This window comes from Salvelinus sp. IW2-2015, linkage group LG16 (assembly GCF_002910315.2).
Source record: "Salvelinus sp. IW2-2015 linkage group LG16, ASM291031v2, whole genome shotgun sequence".
Taxonomy (NCBI): domain Eukaryota; kingdom Metazoa; phylum Chordata; class Actinopteri; order Salmoniformes; family Salmonidae; genus Salvelinus; species Salvelinus sp. IW2-2015.
The window spans coordinates 14,664,452-14,687,975 of NC_036856.1; the positions used below are offsets into that span (position 1 = coordinate 14,664,452).

At 42.3% G+C, this 23,524-nt stretch overlaps 2 protein-coding genes across 3 annotated transcripts in view; both read right to left on the reverse strand.

Annotated features, from left to right (window-relative positions):
- The window catches only part of LOC111975934 (unconventional myosin-Va-like), a 28,252-nt gene extending 17,974 nt beyond the window's left edge, over positions 1 to 10,278 (reverse strand). Inside the window, exons 1-19 of the mRNA XM_024004606.2 lie at positions 10,095 to 10,278; positions 9,198 to 9,308; positions 8,923 to 9,091; positions 7,395 to 7,539; positions 6,976 to 7,132; positions 6,550 to 6,775; positions 6,307 to 6,420; positions 6,095 to 6,207; positions 5,740 to 6,008; positions 5,540 to 5,621; positions 5,298 to 5,438; positions 4,815 to 4,946; positions 4,619 to 4,702; positions 4,179 to 4,328; positions 3,881 to 3,978; positions 3,542 to 3,628; positions 2,985 to 3,311; positions 2,687 to 2,843; positions 1,780 to 2,019 (exon numbers count right to left, since the gene is read on the reverse strand). Of these exons, the coding sequence (XP_023860374.1) occupies positions 1,780 to 2,019; positions 2,687 to 2,843; positions 2,985 to 3,311; positions 3,542 to 3,628; positions 3,881 to 3,978; positions 4,179 to 4,328; positions 4,619 to 4,702; positions 4,815 to 4,946; positions 5,298 to 5,438; positions 5,540 to 5,621; positions 5,740 to 6,008; positions 6,095 to 6,207; positions 6,307 to 6,420; positions 6,550 to 6,775; positions 6,976 to 7,132; positions 7,395 to 7,539; positions 8,923 to 9,091; positions 9,198 to 9,308; positions 10,095 to 10,124 (2,832 nt within the window). The 5' untranslated portion in view covers positions 10,125 to 10,278. The remainder of the gene's footprint in view (positions 1 to 1,779; positions 2,020 to 2,686; positions 2,844 to 2,984; positions 3,312 to 3,541; positions 3,629 to 3,880; positions 3,979 to 4,178; positions 4,329 to 4,618; positions 4,703 to 4,814; positions 4,947 to 5,297; positions 5,439 to 5,539; positions 5,622 to 5,739; positions 6,009 to 6,094; positions 6,208 to 6,306; positions 6,421 to 6,549; positions 6,776 to 6,975; positions 7,133 to 7,394; positions 7,540 to 8,922; positions 9,092 to 9,197; positions 9,309 to 10,094) is intronic.
- A 1,550-nt stretch (positions 10,279 to 11,828) lies between these two features.
- LOC111975731 (methyl-CpG-binding domain protein 3) lies at positions 11,829 to 17,547 on the reverse strand. 2 transcript variants are annotated; one of them, XM_024004282.2, is made up of 7 exons: positions 17,438 to 17,547; positions 14,330 to 14,489; positions 13,949 to 14,086; positions 13,722 to 13,812; positions 13,259 to 13,436; positions 12,884 to 13,027; positions 11,829 to 12,245 (listed from the first exon to the last, which is right to left on the reverse strand). In XM_024004282.2, exons 1-6 carry the CDS (start codon positions 17,449 to 17,451, stop codon positions 12,889 to 12,891), a joined length of 720 nt encoding a protein of 239 aa, XP_023860050.1. In that variant the 5' UTR covers positions 17,452 to 17,547; the 3' UTR covers positions 11,829 to 12,245; positions 12,884 to 12,888. The 2 variants fall into 2 exon arrangements, with proteins under 2 accessions (XP_023860050.1, XP_023860049.1); XM_024004281.2 differs by lacking the exon at positions 17,438 to 17,547 and adding an exon at positions 16,387 to 16,572.
- Between the last annotated feature and the right edge of the window lie 5,977 nt (positions 17,548 to 23,524).

Genomic DNA, 23,524 nt, shown 5'->3' on the forward strand with positions numbered 1-23,524 from the left:
CACACACACACCATCACACATTGCGCACCTTACGCTACAAACAGCTAACCCACTAAACTACAACATGAACACACACACACATAAACACACACTTAAAACACACATACACACACACACATAAACACACACCACCACACACACACACCACACACACACACACCACACACACACACTACATCACTATAAACCACACAAACATACCACAAACACAACACACACATAAACCACACTTAAACACCACATACACACACACAACTAACAACACACACATAACACACAACATGACACTACACACACATACTACACACCAATAACTACACACATAAACCACACACATAAATACATAGAAACAAACACCAAACACCACACACACACACACACACACCAACACACACACACCACACGCAACCACACACAACACATAACACACACACAAGACCAAAACACACATAACCATACAAACACAACAACACCTACAACACACACCTACAACACACACACAAACAGCGACATAAACCAGACACATACACAACATAAACACACAAACACTATACACACACACGTAAACACTAACACACACATACACACACAACAACCACAATAACACACACATCATAACACACCACACGACGTAAAACACATCAAGATACACGTAACACACATTCACCATTACAACACACACATAAAACACAACACACAATCACACAACACAAGCACACACACACATAAAACGCACAACACAACATAAACACACAACAACAATACACCACTCCCACGACACACATCACACACTAACACACACAACACACACATACATAAACACACAACACAGCACACAACACCCAACACACAAGACAACACAAAACACACACAAACATGCACATATAAAACCACATAAACCACACACATATAACACAACACACACACTATACACACCATACAGCAACACAATCACAACACATCAAACACACACCACATCGATTAAATCACAGCGATCACAGAGACCCACTTACACTACACAAACACACACACACATGCACAATACACTCACAGCCCACATATACACCACAAACTAAAACACCAATACACACCCAAACACACAATAAAACGACGCACCTTATAAACACAACCCCAACAAAAGCCAAACCAAACAACATTGTCATTAAAAAAACAACAAAGAGAGACAGACCATATAGCGCTCCCAACAGTCATTACATCTTCTTGAGAGACAGCGAACCACGCAGTACAAGCAGCAGCCATACAATGACGACACACACAAATCCCACCCACAACATAACACACAACAGTGAACACACAATGAATAACACCCCCCAAAATAAAACACACACATACACACGTCACAAAATGCCACACCACAGCAACAAAACACACACATAAATACAAAAAATAAACACACACATACACACACACATCAACACACACATAAACACAAAAAATAAACACACACATAAACACYCACATAAACACGCACATAAACACACACATAAACACACACATAAACACACACATACACACACACATAAACACACACATAAAGGTTCACTTCTGTATTATTCATTTTGCACATTTATTTTTTCCACTCTGGATGTACCAAAACTTCTAAACAGCTCATCAAAATTCACCAGCCCCCTAGAAACACCTGGTCTCCTCTACCCATCTTCTTCTAAGCCCCCTCACCATCACCTTCTCAGGCTTCTCCACCCTTCTACACATCCACCCATCCCTTTCTCACCACCTTCCATGACCCCAGCATCTCACCTTCTGGTCGGCCCTGAGCTGCAGCTGCATCAGTTTGACCTCCATGCCCTTGTTGAGTTCTCTGAACTTCTCCACCGAGCGAGCCTCTGCCTTCAGCTTCAGCAGCTCCCTCCTGGCTGCCCGCCGCCTCACACAACACTGCATCAACACTATGGCTGCCCTCACCCTCCTGTAAGCAAGGCGGGCCAGCCAGCCACGCACTGCAGACTGGAGCAGCACCGCAGCCCGCTCTGCCACCACCTGGGGAGGGAGAGGATAGAAGAGATGCATTTTATTATTGCACACAGTTATGATTAAGGACACTGAGTGGACAAAACATTAGGAACACCTCCTCTTCCCATGACATAGACTGACCAGGTGAATCCAAGTGAAAGCTATGATCCCTTATTGATGTCACCTGTTAAGTCCACTTCAATCAGTGTAGATGAAGGGGAGGAGACAGGTTAAAGAAGGATTTTAAGCCTTGAGACAAGGATTGTGCGTGTGTGCCATTCAGAGGGTATGGTAGTAGGTGCCAGGCAAGTAGTAGGTAGTAGGTGTGTCAAGGACTGCAAAGCTGCTGGGTTTTTCACGCTCAACAGTTTCCCGTGTGTATCAAGAATGGTCCACCACCCAAAGGACATCCAGCCAACTTGACACAACTGTGGGAGGCTGTTCTGAGGGCAAAAGGGGACGCAACTCAATATTAGGAAGGTGTTCCTGTACACTCAATGTATCAGGATAGTCTAGAATCTGGATCTGATATTACTGAGGAATAGTTCCTGGGGCTGGAGCCCTGCCTTGACTTATCTCTGGAGGTTTGAGTTATTACATGTATGAAATGCATTTTATATTAAAGCTGTAAAAAAAAAAACATTAGATGCATTGCTAAAAAAATTCTGGGGCCTTTGTGCCAGCGTTTCCTCACCAGTCTGTATTGGCGTCGTGCCAGCGAGCCCCTGGTGAAAGCCTGGATGGTGACGGTGGCCTCGCGGATCATCAGAAACATCTGTCTTATCGCCACCATACGGTATGTCTTCTGGATGACCAGCGCTGCCTTGGTGTAGCGCAGAAGGTCTGCCAGCCTAGATCACACAGAACAGAACAGTCGCTTAAATAGTTGGACAAATGTAGGTAGCCTACTGCTGAGACACACTGTACTATATGACAGTATAAAGTGTAAAGCAGATTGACGTGCTATTGTGCCACAGTCATTCTGCTCTCACCGCCTAGACAGGGCTCCTCTTGTGTATCTCTGGATGGTGAGTGTTGCCCAGCGGGTCTTGATGTATCGCCTGCGGCCCAGCCAGCCTCTGACCCAGCTCTGGATGATCACCCCGGCCGCCCTCAGTCTCTCTGCCCTCAGCCTCTCCAGCAGAGCCACCTGCCCAGCACGGAAGAACACCTTGGTCTTCCCAAAGCAATACTGCTCTGGGTCTGGAATGAGCTCCGGCAGGGCCCTCTGGCACGACGCCTGGATCTGTTCCTGGGTCTGAACCTCACCCCCGCGCAGCAGCACCRGGTACCGGCTGAAGAACTCTGCATAGGTCCACCTGGGACCAAGATGGTGGAYGGAAGAGAGGGACACATTTTCACAGAGTGAGTACAAATACTCTTGAGATCTTTAATTGTGCGTTTTTCATAGATGTTGGTGGCTACAGGACAGATACAGTGTTCTGCATCGGTGAAATAACTATGCTACTATGCATCAGTTTTCTGTATATGTGATGGGTTTATCTGTGAATATTCCAAAGGTGAAGCTGATGTTAAATGTGCTGTGTACCTGGATGGGTAGCCTGCAGCACTGATGCGTATGGTCTCTAGCACCCCACAGGCGCGCAGCTGCTGGACGGCCCTTTTAGGGTCAAACCTGAGAGGGGAAATCTGCTTAACACGCTGCACACACACACACACACACACACCCCTACTGACAATATTGATATTATACACACAACGCAACACATAATACACACCCAACAAACACAGATAACATACTGTTTATCACCTCTCTCCACATAATACACACATTATACACACTGTTAAACACACCGCACACACATGCCTCCCCCACCACAAACACACACACACACACACATGGCTGGAGCACAGGGGTCTGACTCACATAAAAGGCTCTTTGAGGTCATTGGGCTTAATACAGCGGATGTAGTGGGGGGTGGTGCTGTTCAGAGTGTCCATCAGCAGCTGCAGAGACTGACGGAACTGTTTGAAGAAACATGGAGGAACACACAAACTCACACTCCTGTCCTACAGTCCATAGAACATACAACAACATGCAACGAGCCATGGATGAAGTAATACAGACATTATATGGCAGCAAGAAAACAAATACATTCTGTCAACTGTTAAAAGCTGGAAATGAATGGTGTTGCTTGGCCACAGCAGGGGGAGACATATAGTACCTGGAAGCCCACAGTGAGTTTGTGTTCCCGCTGAGCTCTCTTCCCAGGGCCAGAGCGCAGACTGCCATTGGGCAGAGAGGACTTCCCCCCTGAGATGGACAGACTGCCCCCTACTGGCTTCTGCTGGAACAGCTCAGACACCAGCTCAGACTGACGGAGAGACAGACAGACCGGGTTACAGTAGGTTAAAAAAGATTGTCCTCCATTTCACCCTAGGATCTTGATCTCAGCCTAGATTTCACCCCAGTCCGACAAAAGTGGACAGCTGAAATCTGGTTCCTCAGTGAGCCTCCCTCAAATTCCTCTACTCTTCAGATGCACTCAAAACTGACAGGGAGGTAAGAAAAGTGAGCCAAGACTTCTGACAGGGGAAGCTGCAGATCCTCACTGTGTGAATGCAGATCATCATAGTTGTAATTTAAAACATTGACAGGTGATACCTGACTGGCTCTTAGGATGTTGATGGGTTCCTCAAAAACGGTGTCCCGGTTCTTGTCTAAAAACCCATCACATTCATATTGGACCTGACAAACAAAAGAAGAAAGTTTAAGTCAAATACTTTACCGCAACCAGCACATTCTGTAAACAGGTCAAACTGAGGCATCTAATATACTCTGGCTAATATAACTAGCTCACCATGTCAGCAAAGTGCAGGATGATGAAGGCAGTGTTGGACATTCGAGGTTTGCGGAAGTGTGGACTGGGGTTGTTAATCTGATGCTGATCATACAGCTTCCTCGCCCAGCTCTCCTCTGAACCTTTGGGCATCTGATCAAGGAAACAGACACCATGGGAGGTAAGGTTTTTCTGGATCAATGTACATTTCATAAATCTTCTGTTTTTTTATATAAATACTTTGAAGTTTGACTTTTAATAGGATAATTATTTTTCTGGCAGGACTTGCTTTTGTTTTGCATATACATATTTTTTTGAAATTGTGGGGGATCAAATCCATCACAAGGCGTTCATGGCTTGTCAGTGCACTCAGTGATGATTTAGAAGCACAGCATATCCTGAGTACATGTACTTATTGTATTTCAAACCGGTTTGGACACATGAACACAAAGCAGACACAACACAACGTGGTCTTGATAGAAACCAGGACTGTGACTGACTGACCCTGCACTCCTCATCCAGCAGGTCGAGCAGGCCCAGCTGTCCCTCGATGAGAGTGATGCACGGCTGGTTATCACTGAACTCTATCCTGCTCCACGGCAGCTCCTCGCGGACATACTCCTCCTGCTCCAACTGGAACACGTGCTGCATGGGTGAGGGGAGGAGAGGGAGACCAAGGGTTACAGAGGGGACATGAGGATAACACGTTCATATAGATGTCTAACCCCACACACTTGGTGACTCACCCTGTTGAATTGCTGCTGCACTTTCTCATTGGCGTAATTTATACAGAACTGTTCAAAACTGTTCCTTTCAAACGTCTCAAACCTGCCAAAGAGAAATGGACAAAAAGGGAAATCAACACGTTGTTACTACAGTCATTACCGTAATTACAGGTATAACAACAACTTRGTCTAAAGTGTGACCCCCTGCCCTTTCTACTCACCCATAGATGTCCAGCACCCCAATAAATGACTTGGGCTGCTCGCTCTGGGCTCGGAGGGCTGAGTTTAGCCGGGTCACTGTCCAGGTGAACAGCTGACCATACACATGCTTGGCCAGGGCATCCCGGGCCTCTAGGGACTGCTGACCAGGCATGGGCTTGACCAACATCTCTCCCCCTACTGCCAGCCTGCGGTGGCACAGCCAGTGGGCCATCTGGGTCCGCTCCACCCCCAGCAGCTTGGAGAACACAGACAGGGAATGCTCCTCCCCCTGGTTATGGAATATTTTAACGAATTATGTGAGAGAGTTTCAGGGAAATACTGGACAAAAATGTAAGAAAAAACAAAAAGTCTTACATCAATGTAACTTCGATCACCACCTCTCCCACTGGCCTGGATGTTGACATTGCCCAGGTGCAGAACAGCTGCAAGGATCCTGAAGAGCTCCATCTGCTGGTCAGGAGGCACACCTGGAGGAGTACACACAACACCGGCATGTTCAAACTGCATACCACTACAGTCAGAGTAAACATGTTAGCATAGACGTGTTTAATATAGAAGCTGTATACCCAGAATGGTGAAAGCATTACGAGTGCGCTCCAGATCTACTACGTCATCAGTGCCTGGGATCTGCATGGAATCTTCCCCTCCTTGGTTCGTGTAGCGAAACGTTTCCGCACCACCTGCAGAAACACACATCAAAACACATAATGAACACATTCTGAAATACACTGCTAGACCCACTGACGTTCATTTGTTCCCTGCTGTTGACCTTGTAATAAGTTCCTGAATACAATGTGGTCCAGTCTCACCCAGTTTGAGGACTCTCATCTCTGGCAGGTCTCTAGAAGCACACAGCTGGTAGAAGATGTGGTAGTTTCTCTCCCGTGACGCCTGGAAGACGACTCGAGACTTCTCCAGCAGGTACGTCCTCATGTTGGCCCCAATGATATCCCCCTTCCGTCCGAAGCCGATCTCGATGTACTTTCCAAACCGGCTACTGTTGTCATTGCGTGTAGTCTTAGCATTCCCAATGGACTAAAGAGTAAAGGAAAGAATTACAAATATGATACATTACACTGTTTTAGCTATTACCTTTACAACTGAATACTGATATAATACAGTACAAATTTTTTATATGCAAAATACATGCTTTTTCCAAAATCATACTCTTAAAAAAAAAATGTACGTGAACCGCATTGCAGGTTAAGAGTACTCATTCACCCACATGTCAGTACCTCCATGATGGGGTTGGAGGCCAGTACTCTCTCCTCCACACTGGTCTGCTGGGCTGCTCCCCCCACCACAGCAAAGTAGCGCATGGTGAATTTAGCAGAGACTGTTTTCCCTGCTCCAGATTCCCCACTGATTATAATGGACTGGTTCTTCTCCTCCCTGCATACATAGACAACTACCCTCTTAATAATCTTGTCATTTACAGAGCTATTTGTCACACAGGGCAACTAAAGAGATCTGATCAAAGGCTCTCTCGTGTCACGGCTATTTTATCTGTATAGAGCTCTTTACAAAGAACAACAACCCTGGCCCAACCCCCCAAGGAGCAGTCAAAACGACAGTGTTTTGAGGTAACAAAGGGCATATAAAATGGAGACCAAAGACTAGGGTGACCCCTGGCCCTTGACCTTTAACCCCTGACCTGGTCATGGTGCGGTAGGCCTCTTCTGCCACAGAGAAGATGTGAGGCTCCATGTCAGCCATGTCCTGCCCACTGTAGGCATCGATCACTTCCTCTCCATAGATGGGCAGCTGGTCATACGGGTTGAGGGCCACCAACACAATCCCTGGAATGAGCAGTTGGTGTGAATGACCAATGGTTTAAAGTACTTAAGTAAAAATASATTAAAGTATTATTTAAGTAGTTTTTCGGGGTATCTGTACTATACTATCTATATTTTTGACAACTTTTACATTTAGTCCACTACATTGTATAATGTACTTTTTACTCCAGACATTTCCGTGACAACCAAAAGTACTCGTTACATTTTGAATGCTTAGCAGGACAGGAAAATTGTCCAATTCACACACTTATAGAGAACATCCCTGGTCATCCCTACTGGCTTTGATCTGGCAGACTCACTAAACCAACATGCTTTGTTTGTAAATTATGTCTGAGTGTTGGAGCGTGTTCCTGGCTATCCGTAAATTAAAAAACCTAGATCGGGCTGTTTGGTTTGCTTAATATAAGGAATTTGAAATGATTTAAACTTTTACTTTTGATACTTAAGTATATTTTAGCAGTTACATTTACTTTTGATTCTTAAGTATATTTATAATCAAATAATTTTAGACTTTCACTCAAGTAGTATTTTATTGGGCGACTTTCACTTTTACTTGAGTCKTTTTCTATTAATGTCACGTACGTGTGGAGACGGACCAAGCCGCAGTGGATGTTGAGTTCCARATATTTATTATAAAGTGAAACTTAGCAAAAACAAAACAATAAATCAATAAACTAACAACGAAACGTGACTACGTGGTGCACATGCACAAAACACAAAATAATATCCCACAAACACAGGTGGGAAAAATGCTACCTAAATATGATCCCCAATTAGAGACAACGATTACCAGCTGCCTCTAATTGGGAACCATACAAATCACCAACATAGAAAAATAAACTAGAACACCACATGGAAATAATAAACTAGAATACCCCCAGTCACGCCCTGACCTACTACACCATAGAGAAACAAGGGCTCTCTATGGTCAGGGCGTGACAATTAAGGTATCTTTAATTTTACTCAAGTATGACAATTGGGTACTTTTTCTACCACTGTAAATGACAGTGTTATTAATCGAATAAAAGGAATCTGTAAGAATACAAGATATTAATATTATTTTTCCTATGACTTTTTATATATCAAAACTGCTTCGATTATTGTTTATGTCTGCAACATATCACAGCAATCACATAAGATGCATGTGTTCTCAGGTTAATGTTTATTTAGCATCTTATGGAGAACCAATTTGTATGAAGCCATAGAGAGGAGGCCATGTCCCTGTGAACTTTACACCTAGTAAAGATGGGATTATGAGGTTATAATCATAAAAGCAGGAGCACACAGGAGCTGCATATATCTGTCCACTGGCAAAACAGCATCTGAAGAAAGACCTCCACCCCCAATCTCTTTCTGGCTCTCTCTCCGTCTCTCTCTGTTCCTTACCACAGTAGGTGTAGATACTGCTGTAGTCCAGGAATCGGACTCTCAGGTTGTGTAGAACAGCAGGCTCGTGTAGGAAGCTGAGAGCAGTGAGGTCATTCTCCCCCTCCAGAATATCAGGGTTCGCCAGAGGGGGGAGGCCAGAGGGTGGCACCACTGGATACTGCACCTCCTAGAGGGGTGGCACATTCAATATTTGTCATTATCAAATGCTTATCCAGAGCGACTAACAATACATCTACAGTATGCCAGCTCTTGACTGTGTGTGAGTGTGTCACCCTGCCATCGCTGATCTGCAGCACCACATTCTCATCTCCAAGGTTGTAGTCCTTGAGGAGCTTGGCTGATACCCACACTGCCTCTGGATCAGGTACCCACACACTGGCACCCTGTTACAGAAATAAACGTTATCACAAACGTTGAGCTCATTGAAGAAACACAGTGAAAAAGTGAGCATGCATTGAGGGGGATTTCCTGTACTAATGACCAACACCCTTTGCTGTATCACTTTCACACCAGGTGGACAGGCTCAACTGCCAGTTGGCCAAAAACACAGCTGTAGAGGATAGTATTACATCACACGGGACACTATCTGTTCTACTGCTCTAAAGTCTGTTATTACTCCGTGTGCCTTTTACTGCCAGGTCCCACCCAAGCAAGACATTTGTCGTCCATCAGCATAAAACACCCTAAATGTCGTTAAGAATTAACGTCCGTCATCCCTCTCCGTCTCATCTTGGATTACTCATTATGTTCTCGCAGATCTATCCCAGTAATGGCAACCTCTTGGCTCAACACACAATACTTCCTGTGCAATATGATATTGTGTGTGTCATTGCTAGAAGAGTCTAGTTCCTTGAGCATGGGCATTTAAAGCATTTCCAATTGTTACATCTCTATTACTAAGATTATGCCCTCGTGTTACATACAAAAGGTAGCCAGCAGGTAGCCTAGTGGTTCAGAGTGTTAGGCCAGTAACTGAAAGGTTGCTGTTTGAATCCCAGAGCCAACTAGAAGAAAACAAATCCCAGAGCCAACTAGAACAATCTGTCAATGTGCCTACCTTTGGGCAAGGTACTTAACCCTCTGGATAAACTATGACTTCATTGAAATTAAACTGTCAAAAAAGAAGGAAGTCTACTCCGCTATTCAGACATACAGGCTCAAACACTTACCTTGGCGTACAACTCCATAGTTCCAATCATAATCTTTTCCAGATATGAACCCTCTGCCTGCAAAAACCCTGACCAATTTCAGAAGGGGTCTCCTAAATTACTCAAAAAGGCAACAAGGGTATCCTCTCCGAGATAGTTTGTGTCCTCCTCCCCTATGAGTGTGTTCAAGCACCGCTCTGTCCCTTTGCACTTTGTTCTGTTTGACAGTGACATGAAAACCCCTGAGAGGCAGCAGTCAGGTTAACTGTTAATCTCGAGGAGGTGATTGAGATGGAAGGATTTACAAGCACTTCTCTTCAACGGTCTCATTCACCGCAGCAGTTAACCCCAAGCTGTGGTTGCCTTCTCAGCACTGTTAAACACCTGTAGTATTCAGAAGATACAAGACAAGGAAGTATCAAGTATGGCTCATCAAAATAGAGACAAAAACTGACAAAGGAAAAATGAAACCGTATTCTGTTGATATACCGATACATTTTATTCAGTAACATAAAATTCAGTTCAGCCTGCTGATGTTGGATAGGGATCTCATTGAGCTTGACAATTCAAACATACATCAAACTTTGTGGGTATATGTACAAAGCGCAATTAGTTTTCTCAACACTGAGAATCTTTGGGCTGGATTTAATCTACATTGTGGAAAATCCACGCTATAGCTCGATAAAAAAAAAAAACGTAATAAAAAAAAATCAAATCTTTATTTATCTAGGCAAATCAGTTAAGAACAAATTCTTCATTTACAATGAAGGCCTAGGTGGGCTCACTGCCTTGTGGGTTCACTGCCTTGTCCAGGGGCAGAATGACAGATTTTTACCTTGTCAGCTCGGGGATTCGATCCAGCAACCTTTCGGTTACTGGGCCAACGCACTAACCACTAGGCTACCTGCCGCCCCAAAAAGGCATCTAAAAGACTGCATTCACGGTAAACGCTGCATATGTCGACGGAATGTCGAACAATTACCTTCAAATTTAACACAGATCTTCCACGATACAGATTGAGTCCAGCCCTTAATCTTTATTCAAACAAAATCTGCTTAGTTTACTCTGTCTGGCACCCAGTGCACAAGATAATGGAGGCAGCAAGTGTTGTGATGGCTTTGACCCATCATTGGAAACATTTAAAAAGCATGGCCATGGGACAAACATGCATTGGCTAGAAACAGCAACGTTAAACCAACAACTTCAGTGAGCACAATGAGTGTTAAAATGAATCAAATCTACACAATGCAGGAGAGAAGGGTCCAAGTCACTTCTACACCATTGTCCCCATTTTAACAATGTACAGTATGACTTCACTCATAACTCAGTGTCATGTGGAAACATCACTAGCTATTGAGAAGCTGAATATGATGCTATAACAAAAGAACTACAGTAGAATACTGTAAGACTTTCCAAAAATGACATGAACCATCTTTGGTCAATACTTGGTAAGGGGTTTGAATGGACTACATTACAATGACAAGGATATTTCCTTGAGAACACGATTCAATCATTTTTCACTAATTCTCTGTCCTGTGACTATAAGACATGCTTTAGAGTGCATCATTTGGGCAACTATATTGTTCCCTCTCATCAAAGCCTCTCTCACATAGCCCTATAAACTGTACCAAAGTACCCTTACACTATGGTCCATCGATCCCCATGGAGTGCATTAGAAACCCAGAAAGAAAAACAGCATTCACTACTAATTGAAAATCTCCCAATACATTTAAAAAGTAGTTGTTTTTTGGGGGGGGGGGGGGGTTTGACATGTTTGTCACAACATATATCTCACATTCAGAAAATTCATACAATGTCTTGTAAAAAATAAAACTACATCATTGAACACTGAATTTGTCATACTGTATGTAAATCGCTCTCCTTTCACTATGTGCTGTCAAAAAGTTATTTGATGCTCTCTTTTTCAAAAGAAAGATTGATTATTAGCTAAATTATTTGATTCAGAATGGCTCAGTCCAAGTCCTTTCTTGGCACTGGAGCCAGAAGAGCCCAACCAGCGGGCGAGGTGGGTGGTAGGTAGGTAAAGCTTCAGAGGTGTAGTAGGTGGAAAGTGGGCAGTTCTTTTGGTTGGATTGGTACAGGGTTCCTGTTTCATGGTCCTGTGATAAGGTGTTGAAAAACCCATCCAAATTACTCTAACTCCCCATCACCCTGGAAGAGAGGAAGAGATTTGTTGAAATACAAAACAAATACAGACAGTAAATCATATTATAAATGTGTCATCCCTTGGGTGGTACGCTTCGCAGCTCTGAAATTAAAACACTGACATCTATTGAGAAACCATAAATGCTGTACGAGCCTGAACAACCATCACAATTTTATTTTCAACAAAAGGAGGCCGTCAACCGACTTTAAAGGTTTTTTAAACCAAATAGTGTCTGTTCCAGGAGCGTAGGTATCAAAATGAGAATACTGGAAGAGATAGAGACATACACACTGTAAAAAAATATATAAAAAGAGGAATACATACAAAACTGAGGCTTAAATACACAAAGAGGTTTTATTGGGCATCATGATTGTTCATTGTGCAGAAATTAAAACGTTTCGGCATCAAGCCATCATCAGTGTCAAACATCTATATTGAAGCCTCAGTTTTGGATTTATTCCTCTTTTGACAGTGTACGGGTCTCCATCTCCCCCATCTTTCAACAATACTGACACCTTTGAACAGTAGCCTACCTCTGCTATACAGTCTCCATCTCTCCCNTTGAACAGTAGCCTACCTCTGCTATACAGTCTCCATCTCTCCCATCTTTCAACAATACTGACACCTTTGAACAGTAGCCTACCTCTGCTATACAGCCTCCATGGCGTCGTTGTCCTCCTCGAGTGAGTCGCCCTCGCTGGCTGCTTCCTCCACATGAGCCAACATGTCCGCCATTAGAGCCTCCTCCAGCTTCTTCCTCACACTGTACACCAGCTCCTCCTGCTTCCTGCACTCACCATGAGCAGATAACACACCAAAGCATTTAGAGATATGGACTGAGATGAAAATAGCAAAGGAGAATCAGCATTGTGTCATAATGTTCAAATACAATTCCATTAATGTATTCAGTTATTCAATTTATACATTCATTAAATGACATCAGAAATTAACAGGTGCCATTACTTTCGGCACCGATAGGACTCCATGGATATAGTGTACACTCCTGTGTGTAGCCTACCTGATGTCCTCGTCAGTGACAATGAAGGCCTTGCAAAGGGGCTGCGATGTGTTGAGCCACACCCCTGGGTTCTTCTCCACGGCTGCAGACAGCTGACCGGTGATGGGGGCTGCACTGGTGTGCAGGGCGCTGGCTATCGCTGACAGTAGAGTCTTGTCTGTACATCCAGGTCCAACTCCTAGAAGACAGACAGGTGTTCACAATCCCAGTAGCGAGAAGACATTAAAAAAATAACAGGAAATGGGGATCATACTTGGCTCTCTCTCTTACATTTACATTTCATTCATTTAGCAGACGCTCTTATTCGACTTACAGTAGTGAGTGCATACATTTTCATACATTTTACCCGTACTGGTCCCCTGTGGGAATCAAACCCACAAACCTGGGGCTGCAAGCGCCTTGCTCTACCAACTGAGTCACACAGGACCCCAGTTGGTTGAGCATAGCCACACGGGACTCTTACCTTGAAGACCTTTAGGCAGGTCCATTGTCTTCACTAGCTCCTCTGCGATGTCAAAGGCATCGAGACCACCAAGCTTCTTCTCCCAGAAAAGCTGTGAAAAAACCCACAAATCAAATCTAAATCCATTTGTGTCTCATTAGTCAAAATTATCTTCAGGAATAAAAGCATATAACTCAATGTAACTGTAGTTTACATTACATAGCAGACAGGCTAATGGCTGTGTTTACCTGTCTCGGCTGGTCGACGGCTTTCTGTGGATCTGTCTTGACTTTGTTGCTGGGGTGGTTGGTAACCTTGGTGACAGGTTGCTTAAAGATGGAAGCAGTCTGTCTGACGGGGAGTGATGTGTTCAGGTCTGGCTTGCCCTTGAAGACACACAAAGAAACATTAGTCGACAGTGACAACCAACACTATGTTGCCACAGTGCTGTTTCTGAAATACTAGATATGTGGGTTATCCTTAGCACCTGGGAGAAAAGTCCTGAAACACGTTATTCTGCATTCATTTTTTCTTCTAACGGCTGGTTTGACAGCGAATAAGGGTGCAGTCATTGAGAAGAGTTTGTCCAAAGTGTCTAGAAATATTACTTCAGAAGACAACCCTCTCACCTTGGTCTGATTGTTGTTGTCATAGCGCAGTCTCTGCCTGTTCTTGTTCAGTTTACTCATGAGCATCTTCCCCGTGCGGAAGTCGAAGGAGCCGAGGTCCATCTGGTTGCCAAGGTAACGAGCCAGCTGAGGCTTGCTCCGAAACTTCTTCCCGGTTGGACTAGGTGTGGGGGGAAACAACAGACAATAGTGTTAGGCTATGGACAACTGACCAGGGGCTAGCAAGAGGGGAAAGGTAGAGAGATAGAGGTAAGGTAACTGACAAAATAATGGAAACACTTGAGGGATATAAAGGGAGGGATATAAAAGGGAGGGATATAAAGTATATTGAAAGAAGGTGCTCCACACAGTTGTGGTTCCTGAGTTAATTAAGCAATTAACATCCCATAATGCTTAGGGTCATGTGTAAAAAGGTTGGACATGCCATTATTTTGGCTACCATGGCTATGCCCCCATAGCATGACAATGACCCCATCCACAGGGCACGAGTGGCCACTCAATGGTTTGATGAGCATGAAAACGATTTAAGCCATATGCCATGGCAGTCTCAGTCACCAGAACTGAGCCCAATTGAACACTTATGGGAGATTCTAGAGCGACGCCTGAGACAGCATTTTCCACCACAGTCAGAGTTCCAGGCACTTAAAATCTATGCCATAGTGCATTGAAGTGGTTCTGGCTCATGGTGGCCCTACGCCCTATTAAGACAATTTATGTTCAGGTTTCCTTTATTTTGGCAGTTACCTGTAGATCAGAAAAGCTGCAAACAGACAGAGACAGACACCCAGATTCTGCAACAAACAAGTTAAGCTGAAAAAAAAAAAACTGGAGACATGAAGAGTAGATGTAAAACAAGATATCATGCAAGAACCAACACAGCCAAGGATTTACTATTCACAGATTATTCATATGGAATTAATGTGTAAACAATGAGTCTTTGCATAAGCATTTTATTTATTTAACAACAAAACAATTTACCAATGTTTTGTGTAATTGTATAATAAACTATTTAAGCAGTAGAATACATGTTAATGTATTGTATATTCCCAAATGTATAACCAATTCACCATTAAACGTATACAATAGTTTCAGATAAATGACCTATTGGGATACAATGTAACTGGGCAATCAAGAGCAATAAATATTGCAACATTTCGAACATTCGATTGGAAACATTGTTTCACAATTAATTGTGTAGCGGGTGGTCGGTCGCCTTCTACTGCCTAGTTAGTTGTCAGCATAACGACAGGGCCCATTTCATCTAGATCTTAATCCGTGGACAAAGGCGTTGATAAATCAGCAATGGAAATGCATATTCTGCTATAATAACCAGTTATATCTCAAATACGTAGCCTATTGATGCACTGTTTATTTTGATGCATTACGATTTTCTAAAACATTTAAAACTTTGTATGATTGACCAAACTATGGAAACATCCGTGCTTGCTGATAATTAATGCAAAAAATCTTGCACTTGCTTTCAACATCATAAATTGAGACAATTAACTTGAAAATAAGGTGCGTGCATCACACCACAGAATCAAAATGCGGTATAAGGTAGCCTACCACAAACTATACAATCGACCCGCCTCCCCCGCTCCTCCTCACCTAGCCTAAAAAATAACAACTTGTGGTTTCATGTTTGTTCCTCTGTGGCTATTAAACAATCGGCTAGTCGACTATTTAATAGTTAGTTCCTCTGGTCAAATAAAAATGATAAGGCTATTGTAAGGACTTTAAATCAGGCTAGGCTATTTGTAATGCAATCATTCACATAACCTAACTCTGTTGCACTAGGTTGACAGGTTCTTAGGCCTACATAGGCTAAACAGTGGTTACCAAGATCCTTATCCAACAATTATGTAGAACTACGCTATGAGAGGTGGCCTAGTTACCCTGATGCCACAAATAGAACAGTAATATCGGCTACTCCCCTCCCCGACTTTCTGTCTCCAGGTCACCCCCCTCCAAGTGAACCCAGAGCCCCAACCCCCTTGTAATACCGCCCGTAGACTACATTTGCATGAGAACACCCTCCTCTTTCTCAGTAACTTTACCTAAAATAATAGACATCGCTTTTTCCCGCAGACAACCCCGACTTTCTGGTCACTTCTTCGATCTGCCAGCCCTTGGGGAGAGCCAAGCATTCCCACCTTTTCTTCTCCATGTTCTCCTGTGAAGTGTTCAGTGATTCTCTTTGCTAGCGTTTTTATATGTGGGGTTACATTTCGTGTTTTATACAATGACTCCGTCCATTAGTGACATAGGGCTCAAACACTATTCATGGGATTTCCCTCCCGATTTATCGCAGCTCTTTGTCGTAGACTACAGCATATCGCTCCGCCGTAACCTTTAGCCATATCACTGCCTGCCTCGAGAGGGCAATGAGGGCTACATCCGCAATACATTGGACCGTCGCCAACATTGCATTATTGAATCCCGATCTGATAAATCATTGATTTGACGCGCGCGGTAGCCTACGTGAACGCTCCAAAAGTAGAGCATTATAATAGAGCATTATAATGTAGCCTATCGCCAAAGTATGTATAGATTACCAATATGATTTCACAAAATCAACAAAGGACATTATTCAGGCAAAGTTTCACATAGGTAAAATTCGAGAACGCCGTGAGTCCTTTTTATCACGACAAAATCACTTGTCATTCAGTCGTTTACATAATGCTTTTTATGAATGGACTAAGTAGGCAGGAGCTTCATAGGTTGAGATGGCTACATTAATTACATTACTTGTTTGAAATATTCGGTATAAAACAATGATCTATTTAGAGCTAGATTAGTAGTTAGTTATCTCACGAATTCTTTACCAAACGAATTACTCGAACTATTAAGAAAAAAATGGTTTGCTATTAAGAAAAGTTCAACTGCAACACCAGTAAGTGTGTAACTAAATTTGGAATCCCTGAACACTACCTACAGTTCAATGGTTTGCGGATACACTCGAGACCACCGAAACGCCTCCCACACGAAAACCTTTCATCGATGACAAAATACTATTTAGCAACAATGCATCCCTAAAACAACACATTTAATGTCAAATATAGCAATATCAGAAATATAAATGGGTATTACTTTGTGTAGGGTACTTACTCGTTTTTGTCCATCTCGCATAATATCTAGGTTTCTCCCTTTCGGTCTGTGTTAAATCCCTTCTCCCCTCCTTTCACTCCCCTCCCCCTTCAACGAGAGAAATGAAAGACATCCGCGCAAAAACAGAATCGCCCCCAGATTAAACCTGATTGTTAATCATGGATATCAATGGGGGTTTGAAACAAAGTCGCCCTGTGTGTTTCAAATAGTCAATGTATCCAACAAGAAACACAAGACAATGTGTCCTTTATGATAGTAACTGGAATGTGACATGTAACTATCTTTCTGAATCTTCAGAGCAGCCCACATGTGTATTATGTAGCAAGGAAGCGTAAAATGAGTCATTAAACTGTAACCGTGGTTGCTAATACCACTTTGTATTTCAGTTGGACAAAGTATTGAGTGTCAAAAACATTTTTACAGACAATATTTTACCAATAACCAGTTTCTCTCAGTGATTGACTAACCAATTATTTGCAATTCCATTCAAATGGTTGTAGCATGTCCTTATTTGGAGGATATAATGCCTTCTCTTATTTGATGCGGTATGAACGTTAACTTCACTCCAGGAATGTTAATAAACAAAATAAAACATATTTACAAGCATGTGTAAACCAATTGAATTTATTGGTAAAATACTTCATGCATTAATAAATATTTTTGGGAACTTCTCAAAATAACTTTCACACAATCGTATCAACGAGTTTGCCACTCAAACGCTGCATTGTGTAGAATAACGACAAAGACAGTAAGTAAATGACATTTATTGACATTAAATAACAGCATTCAAGCTAACATGACATCCTTTTGTGCAAACCCCTACAAGCTCTGTGTCGGGTCATCCCACTTAAGCCAACGCAGAAAGAGCAAGCATTCCACCCATGCCCATCTCCAAGTCGTAATCCTGCAGACAGACAAACACTCCAGTCATTAGCAGTAATATTACACAAATATAATTCTTTATTCATTCCCTAGCATATCCTTAGGGGACGACTGAAAATTGTAAATAGTTTTTAAAGTTGGAACCCACAGCAGAAACTGCACTACTGTTGCCCCATGGGCATTGTTACTGGGATTTTATACTATGTATTTAAATACTGTATTGTAAACAGCTCATTCTAATATTTCTACTACTGTACACACAACGTATATTTATTTATATACCGCTGTACATACAATTCCTAGTACATCGTGTAAATCCATCCGGTGTATATAAAGTGCATTCAGAGAGTATTCACACCCATTGACATATTCCACATTTTGTTGTGTTACAACCTGAATTCAAAATTGATTCAATATTTTTATGGATGAATTATATATCCCCCCCCCCCCCCCCRCKCCCATTTACACACAATGTATTGAAAATGAGACCCGTGAGTCAATACTTTGTAGAAATCCATTTGGCAGTGATTACAACTGACTTTTCAGGGTAAGTCTAAGAATGTTCCACACTAGGATTGTGCAACATTTGCCCAGTGTTGTTTCCAAAATTCTTCAAGCTCTGTCAAATTGGTTGTTGACAATTGCTAGTAAACCCTTTTCGGGTCCTCCCATAGATTTTCAAGTAGATTTACTTTGCATTCGGAAAGTATTCTGACCAGTTGACTTAAAAAAATTACATTACAGCCTTAATCTAAAATGGATTAAATAATCCCCCCCCCAATCAATCTACACACAATACCGCATAATGACAAAGCAAAAAATATTTTTATTTTTTGCAAAATGTATTAAAAAAACAACAACAGAAATATCACAAGTATTCAGACCCTTTACTCAGTACTTTGTTGAAGCACCTTTGGCAGCGATTACAGCCTGGAGTCTTCTTGGGTATGACACTTCAAGCTTGGCACACCTGTATTTGGGGAGTTTCTCCCATTCTTTTCTGCAGATCCTCTTAAGCTCTGTAAGGTAGAATGGGGAGCGTCGCTGCACAGCTATTTTCAGGTCTCTCCAGAGATGTTCAAGTCTAACTCGGCCACTCAAGAACATTCACTGTCTTCTTGGTAAGCAACTCCAGTGTAGATTTGGCCTTGTGTTTTAGGTTATTGTCCTGCTGAAAGGTGAATTCATCTCCCAGTGTCTGGTGGAAAGCTGACTGAACCAGGGTTTCCTCTAAGATTATGCCCATGCTTAGCTTCATTCTGTTTCTTTCTCATTCTGAAAAACTCCCCAGTTCTTAACAATTACAAGCATACCCATAACATGATATAGACACCACTTTGCTTGAAAATATGGAGAGTGGTACTCAGTAATGTGTTGGATTTGTCCAAAACAACACTTTGTATTCAGGGCAAAAAGTGAATTGCCGTACCACATTTTTTTGCAGTATTACTTTAGTGCCTTGTTGCAAACGAGATTAATGTTTTAGAATATTTTTATTCTGTACCGGTTTCCTTCTTTTCACTCTGTGTTAATATTGTGGAGTAACTACAATGTTGATCCATCCTCAGTTTTCACCTATCACGAATCTCTGTTTTAACGTCACAGTCAGTCCATGCAACTTATTATATGACTTGTTAAGCACATTTTTACTTCTAAACTTTAGGCTTGCCATAACAAAGGGGTTGAATACGTACTGACTCAAGACATTTCAGCTTTTCATTTTGTCAAAATGTCTAAAAACATGAATCCACTTTGACAGTATGGGGTATTGTGCGGAGGCCAGTAAAAAAAAAAAAAAAATTYACAATTTTTAATTCAGGCTGTAACAACAAAATGTGGAAAAAGTCAAGGGGTGTGAATACTTTCTGAAGTCACTGTACATATTGATTGCATAACACATATGGAATAATCTAGTAACCCCCCAAAAAAACTAATCAAAATGTATTTAATATTATTCAAAGCAGCCACCCTTTGCCTTAATGACAGCTTTGTACACTCTTGATCTTCTCTCAACCAGCTTCACCTGGAATGCTTTTCCAACAGTCTTGAAGGAGTTCCCACATATGCCGAGTACTTGATGGCTGCTTTTCCTTCACTCTGCAGTCCAACTCATCCCAAACCATCTCAATTGGGTTGTGGTCGTGTGATTGTGGCCAGGTCATCTGATGCAGCATTCCATCACTCTCCTTCTTGGTAAAATAGCCCTTACACAGCCTGGAGGTGTGTTTGGTCATTGTCCTGTTGAAAAACAAATGATAGTCCCACTAAGCATAAACCAGATGGGATGGCGTATCGCTGCAGAACGCTGTGGTAGCCATGCTGGTTAAGTATGCCTTGAATTCAAAATAAATCACAGACCGTGTCACCAGCAAAGCACCCCCACACCATCTCCTCCTCCATGCTTTATGGTGGGAATCACACATGTGGAGATCATCCGTTCACCTACTCTGCATCTCAAAGACACTGCGGTTGGAACCAAAAATCACAAATTTGTCTCATCAGACCAAAGGACAGAAAATTCCACCGGTCTAACGTCCATTGCTCGTGTTTCTTGGCCCAAGCAAGTCTCTTGTTCTTAATGTCCTTTAGTAGTGGTTTCTTTGCAGCAACTTGACCACGAAGGCCTGATTCATGCAGTCTCCTCTGAACAGTTGATGTTGTGATGTGTCTGTTACTTCAACTCTGTGAAGCATTTATTTGGGCTGCAATTTTTGAGGCTGGTAACTCTAATGAACTTATCCTCGGCAGCAGAGGTAACTCTGGGTCTTCCATTCCTGTGGTGGTCCTCATGAGAGCCAGTTTCATCATAGCGCTTGATGGTTTTTGCGACTGCACTTGAAGAAACGTTCAAAGTCCTTGACATTTTCCGAATTGACTGACCTTCACGTTTTAAAGTAATGATGGACTGTCGTTTCTCTTTGCTTATTTGAGCTGTTCTTGACCTAATATGAACATGGTCTTTTACCAAATAGGGCCATCTTCTGTATACCACCCCTACCAACACAACTGCTTGGTTCAAATGCATTAAGGAAAGAAATTCCACAATTAACAAGGCACAGCTGTTAATTGAAATGCATTCTAGGGGACTACCTCATGAAGCTGGTTGAGAGAATGCCAAGAGTGTGCAAAGCTGTCATCAATGCAAACAGTGGCTACTTTGAAGAATCTCAAATATAAAATATTTAGATTTTATGGTTACTACATGATTCCATGTGTGTTATTTCAAAGTTTTGATGTCTTAACTATTATTGTACAATGTAGAAAATAGTCACACACACAAAAGAAAAAATGGAATGAGTAGCTGTGTCAACTTTTGACAGGTACTGTATGTATATACAGTTGAAGTCGGAAATTTACATACACCTTAGCCAAATACATTTAAACTCAGTTTTTCACAATTCCAGACATTTAATCCTAGTAAAAATTCCGTGTTAGGTCAGTTAGGATCACCACTTTATTTTAAGAATGTGAAATGTCAGAATAATAGTAGAGAGAATGATTTATTTCAGCTGTTATTTCTTTCATCACATTCTCCAAAAAGTACGATCTTTGTCCCCATGTGCAGTTGCAAACCATAGTCTGGCTTTTTTATGGCGATTTTGGAGCAGTGGCTTCTTCCTTGCTGAGCGGCCTGTCAGGTTATGTCGATATATGACTCGTTTTACTGTGGATATAGATACTTTTGTACCTGCTTCCTCCAGCATCTTCACAAGGTCCTTTGCTGTTGTTCTGGGATTGATTTGCACTTTCGCACCAAGGTACGTTCATCTCTAGGAGACAGAACGCGTCTCCTTCCCGAGCAGTATGATGGCTGCGTGGTCCCATGGTGTTTATACTTGCGTACTATTGTTTGTACAGATGAACGTGGTACCTTCAGGCGTTTGGAAATTGCTCCCAAGGATGAACCAGACTTGTGGAGGTCTACAATTGTTTTCTGGGGTCTTGGCTGATTTCTTTGGATTTTCCCATGATGTCAAGCAAAGAGGCACTGAGTTTGAAGGTAGGCCTTGAAATACATCCACAGGTACACCTCCAATTGACTCAAATTATGTAAATTAGCCTATCGGAAGCTTCTAAAGCGATGACATAATTTTCCAAGCTGTTTAAAGGCACAGTCAACTTACTGTATGTAAACTTCTGACCCAGTGGAATTGTGATACGATGAATTATAAGTGAAATAATCTGTCTGTAAACAATTGTTGGAAAAATTGCATAAAGTAGATGTGTTAACAAAAAATTTGTGGAGTGGTTGAAAAACGAGTTTTAATGACGCCAACCTAAGTGTATGTAAACTTCCGACTTCAACGGTATACATATATTTTTTAAATTTTTGTATAGGGCACATTTGTAAAAGAGACCGAGGTCTCAATATGTCTTCCCTGTTCAAATTAAGGTTGAATAAAAATACATTTAAAAAACATCTGATAACTTGTCTACGCAACCAATAAACTTTGATTTGTCCTTAGTTTTCTTGACTAATGAGATGAGGAGTGTCGCGCATCCATAAAAAAAAGTGCACTACATTAATGATGTTCTATCAAGCGTGCAGTGATGTCCAAGGGAGAAAAAAAKCCAGTGTTCTTTGTTTGTAGTAACTTTGTTGTAATGTTGCCAACGAACATGGCAGTTCTAATTTTAAGGACAGTGCCACCTGTTGGCCACGCAATAGCCTACAACTACAGGCTTGAAAGGATTGTTAAGTTGCTTTGGAAATAAACACACAATTAAACACACCAGAATTATTTTCTCACTTTATGTTCACTTACCATTCTGATCCATAGAGGTGACTCTAGTCGTCCTTGAACTTGCCGTTGATATAGGGCACCCAGTCCAGGATCAGCCTCCAGTCTGTAAAATAGACAAGGGCAACTCCGCCCACCGACCCCCAACCAGCCATTGTGGGAACCCTGGACAAATGATAACATGGGGGGAGATATTAGATATGAAGTCCAGTATCTACTACAGGAGTTTGCACTACAGCTGTCAAGTCAGTCCCCCCCACCCCCCAGTATTTAACCCCTTGACCACTCAACCTAGAGATCACTTGAGGTGGTGTAGGCTATTTTGGTTGGATTCAACAATGTATCTAAATTCCTACCAAATCGAAAAAAGGGGTCAGTCTCACACGGTCACACATCAAGGCCAAGGGTAAGCTAGCTAACTAAACTCCACTCCATGGTGAAGGAAGTGGAGATTGGGCCCTAA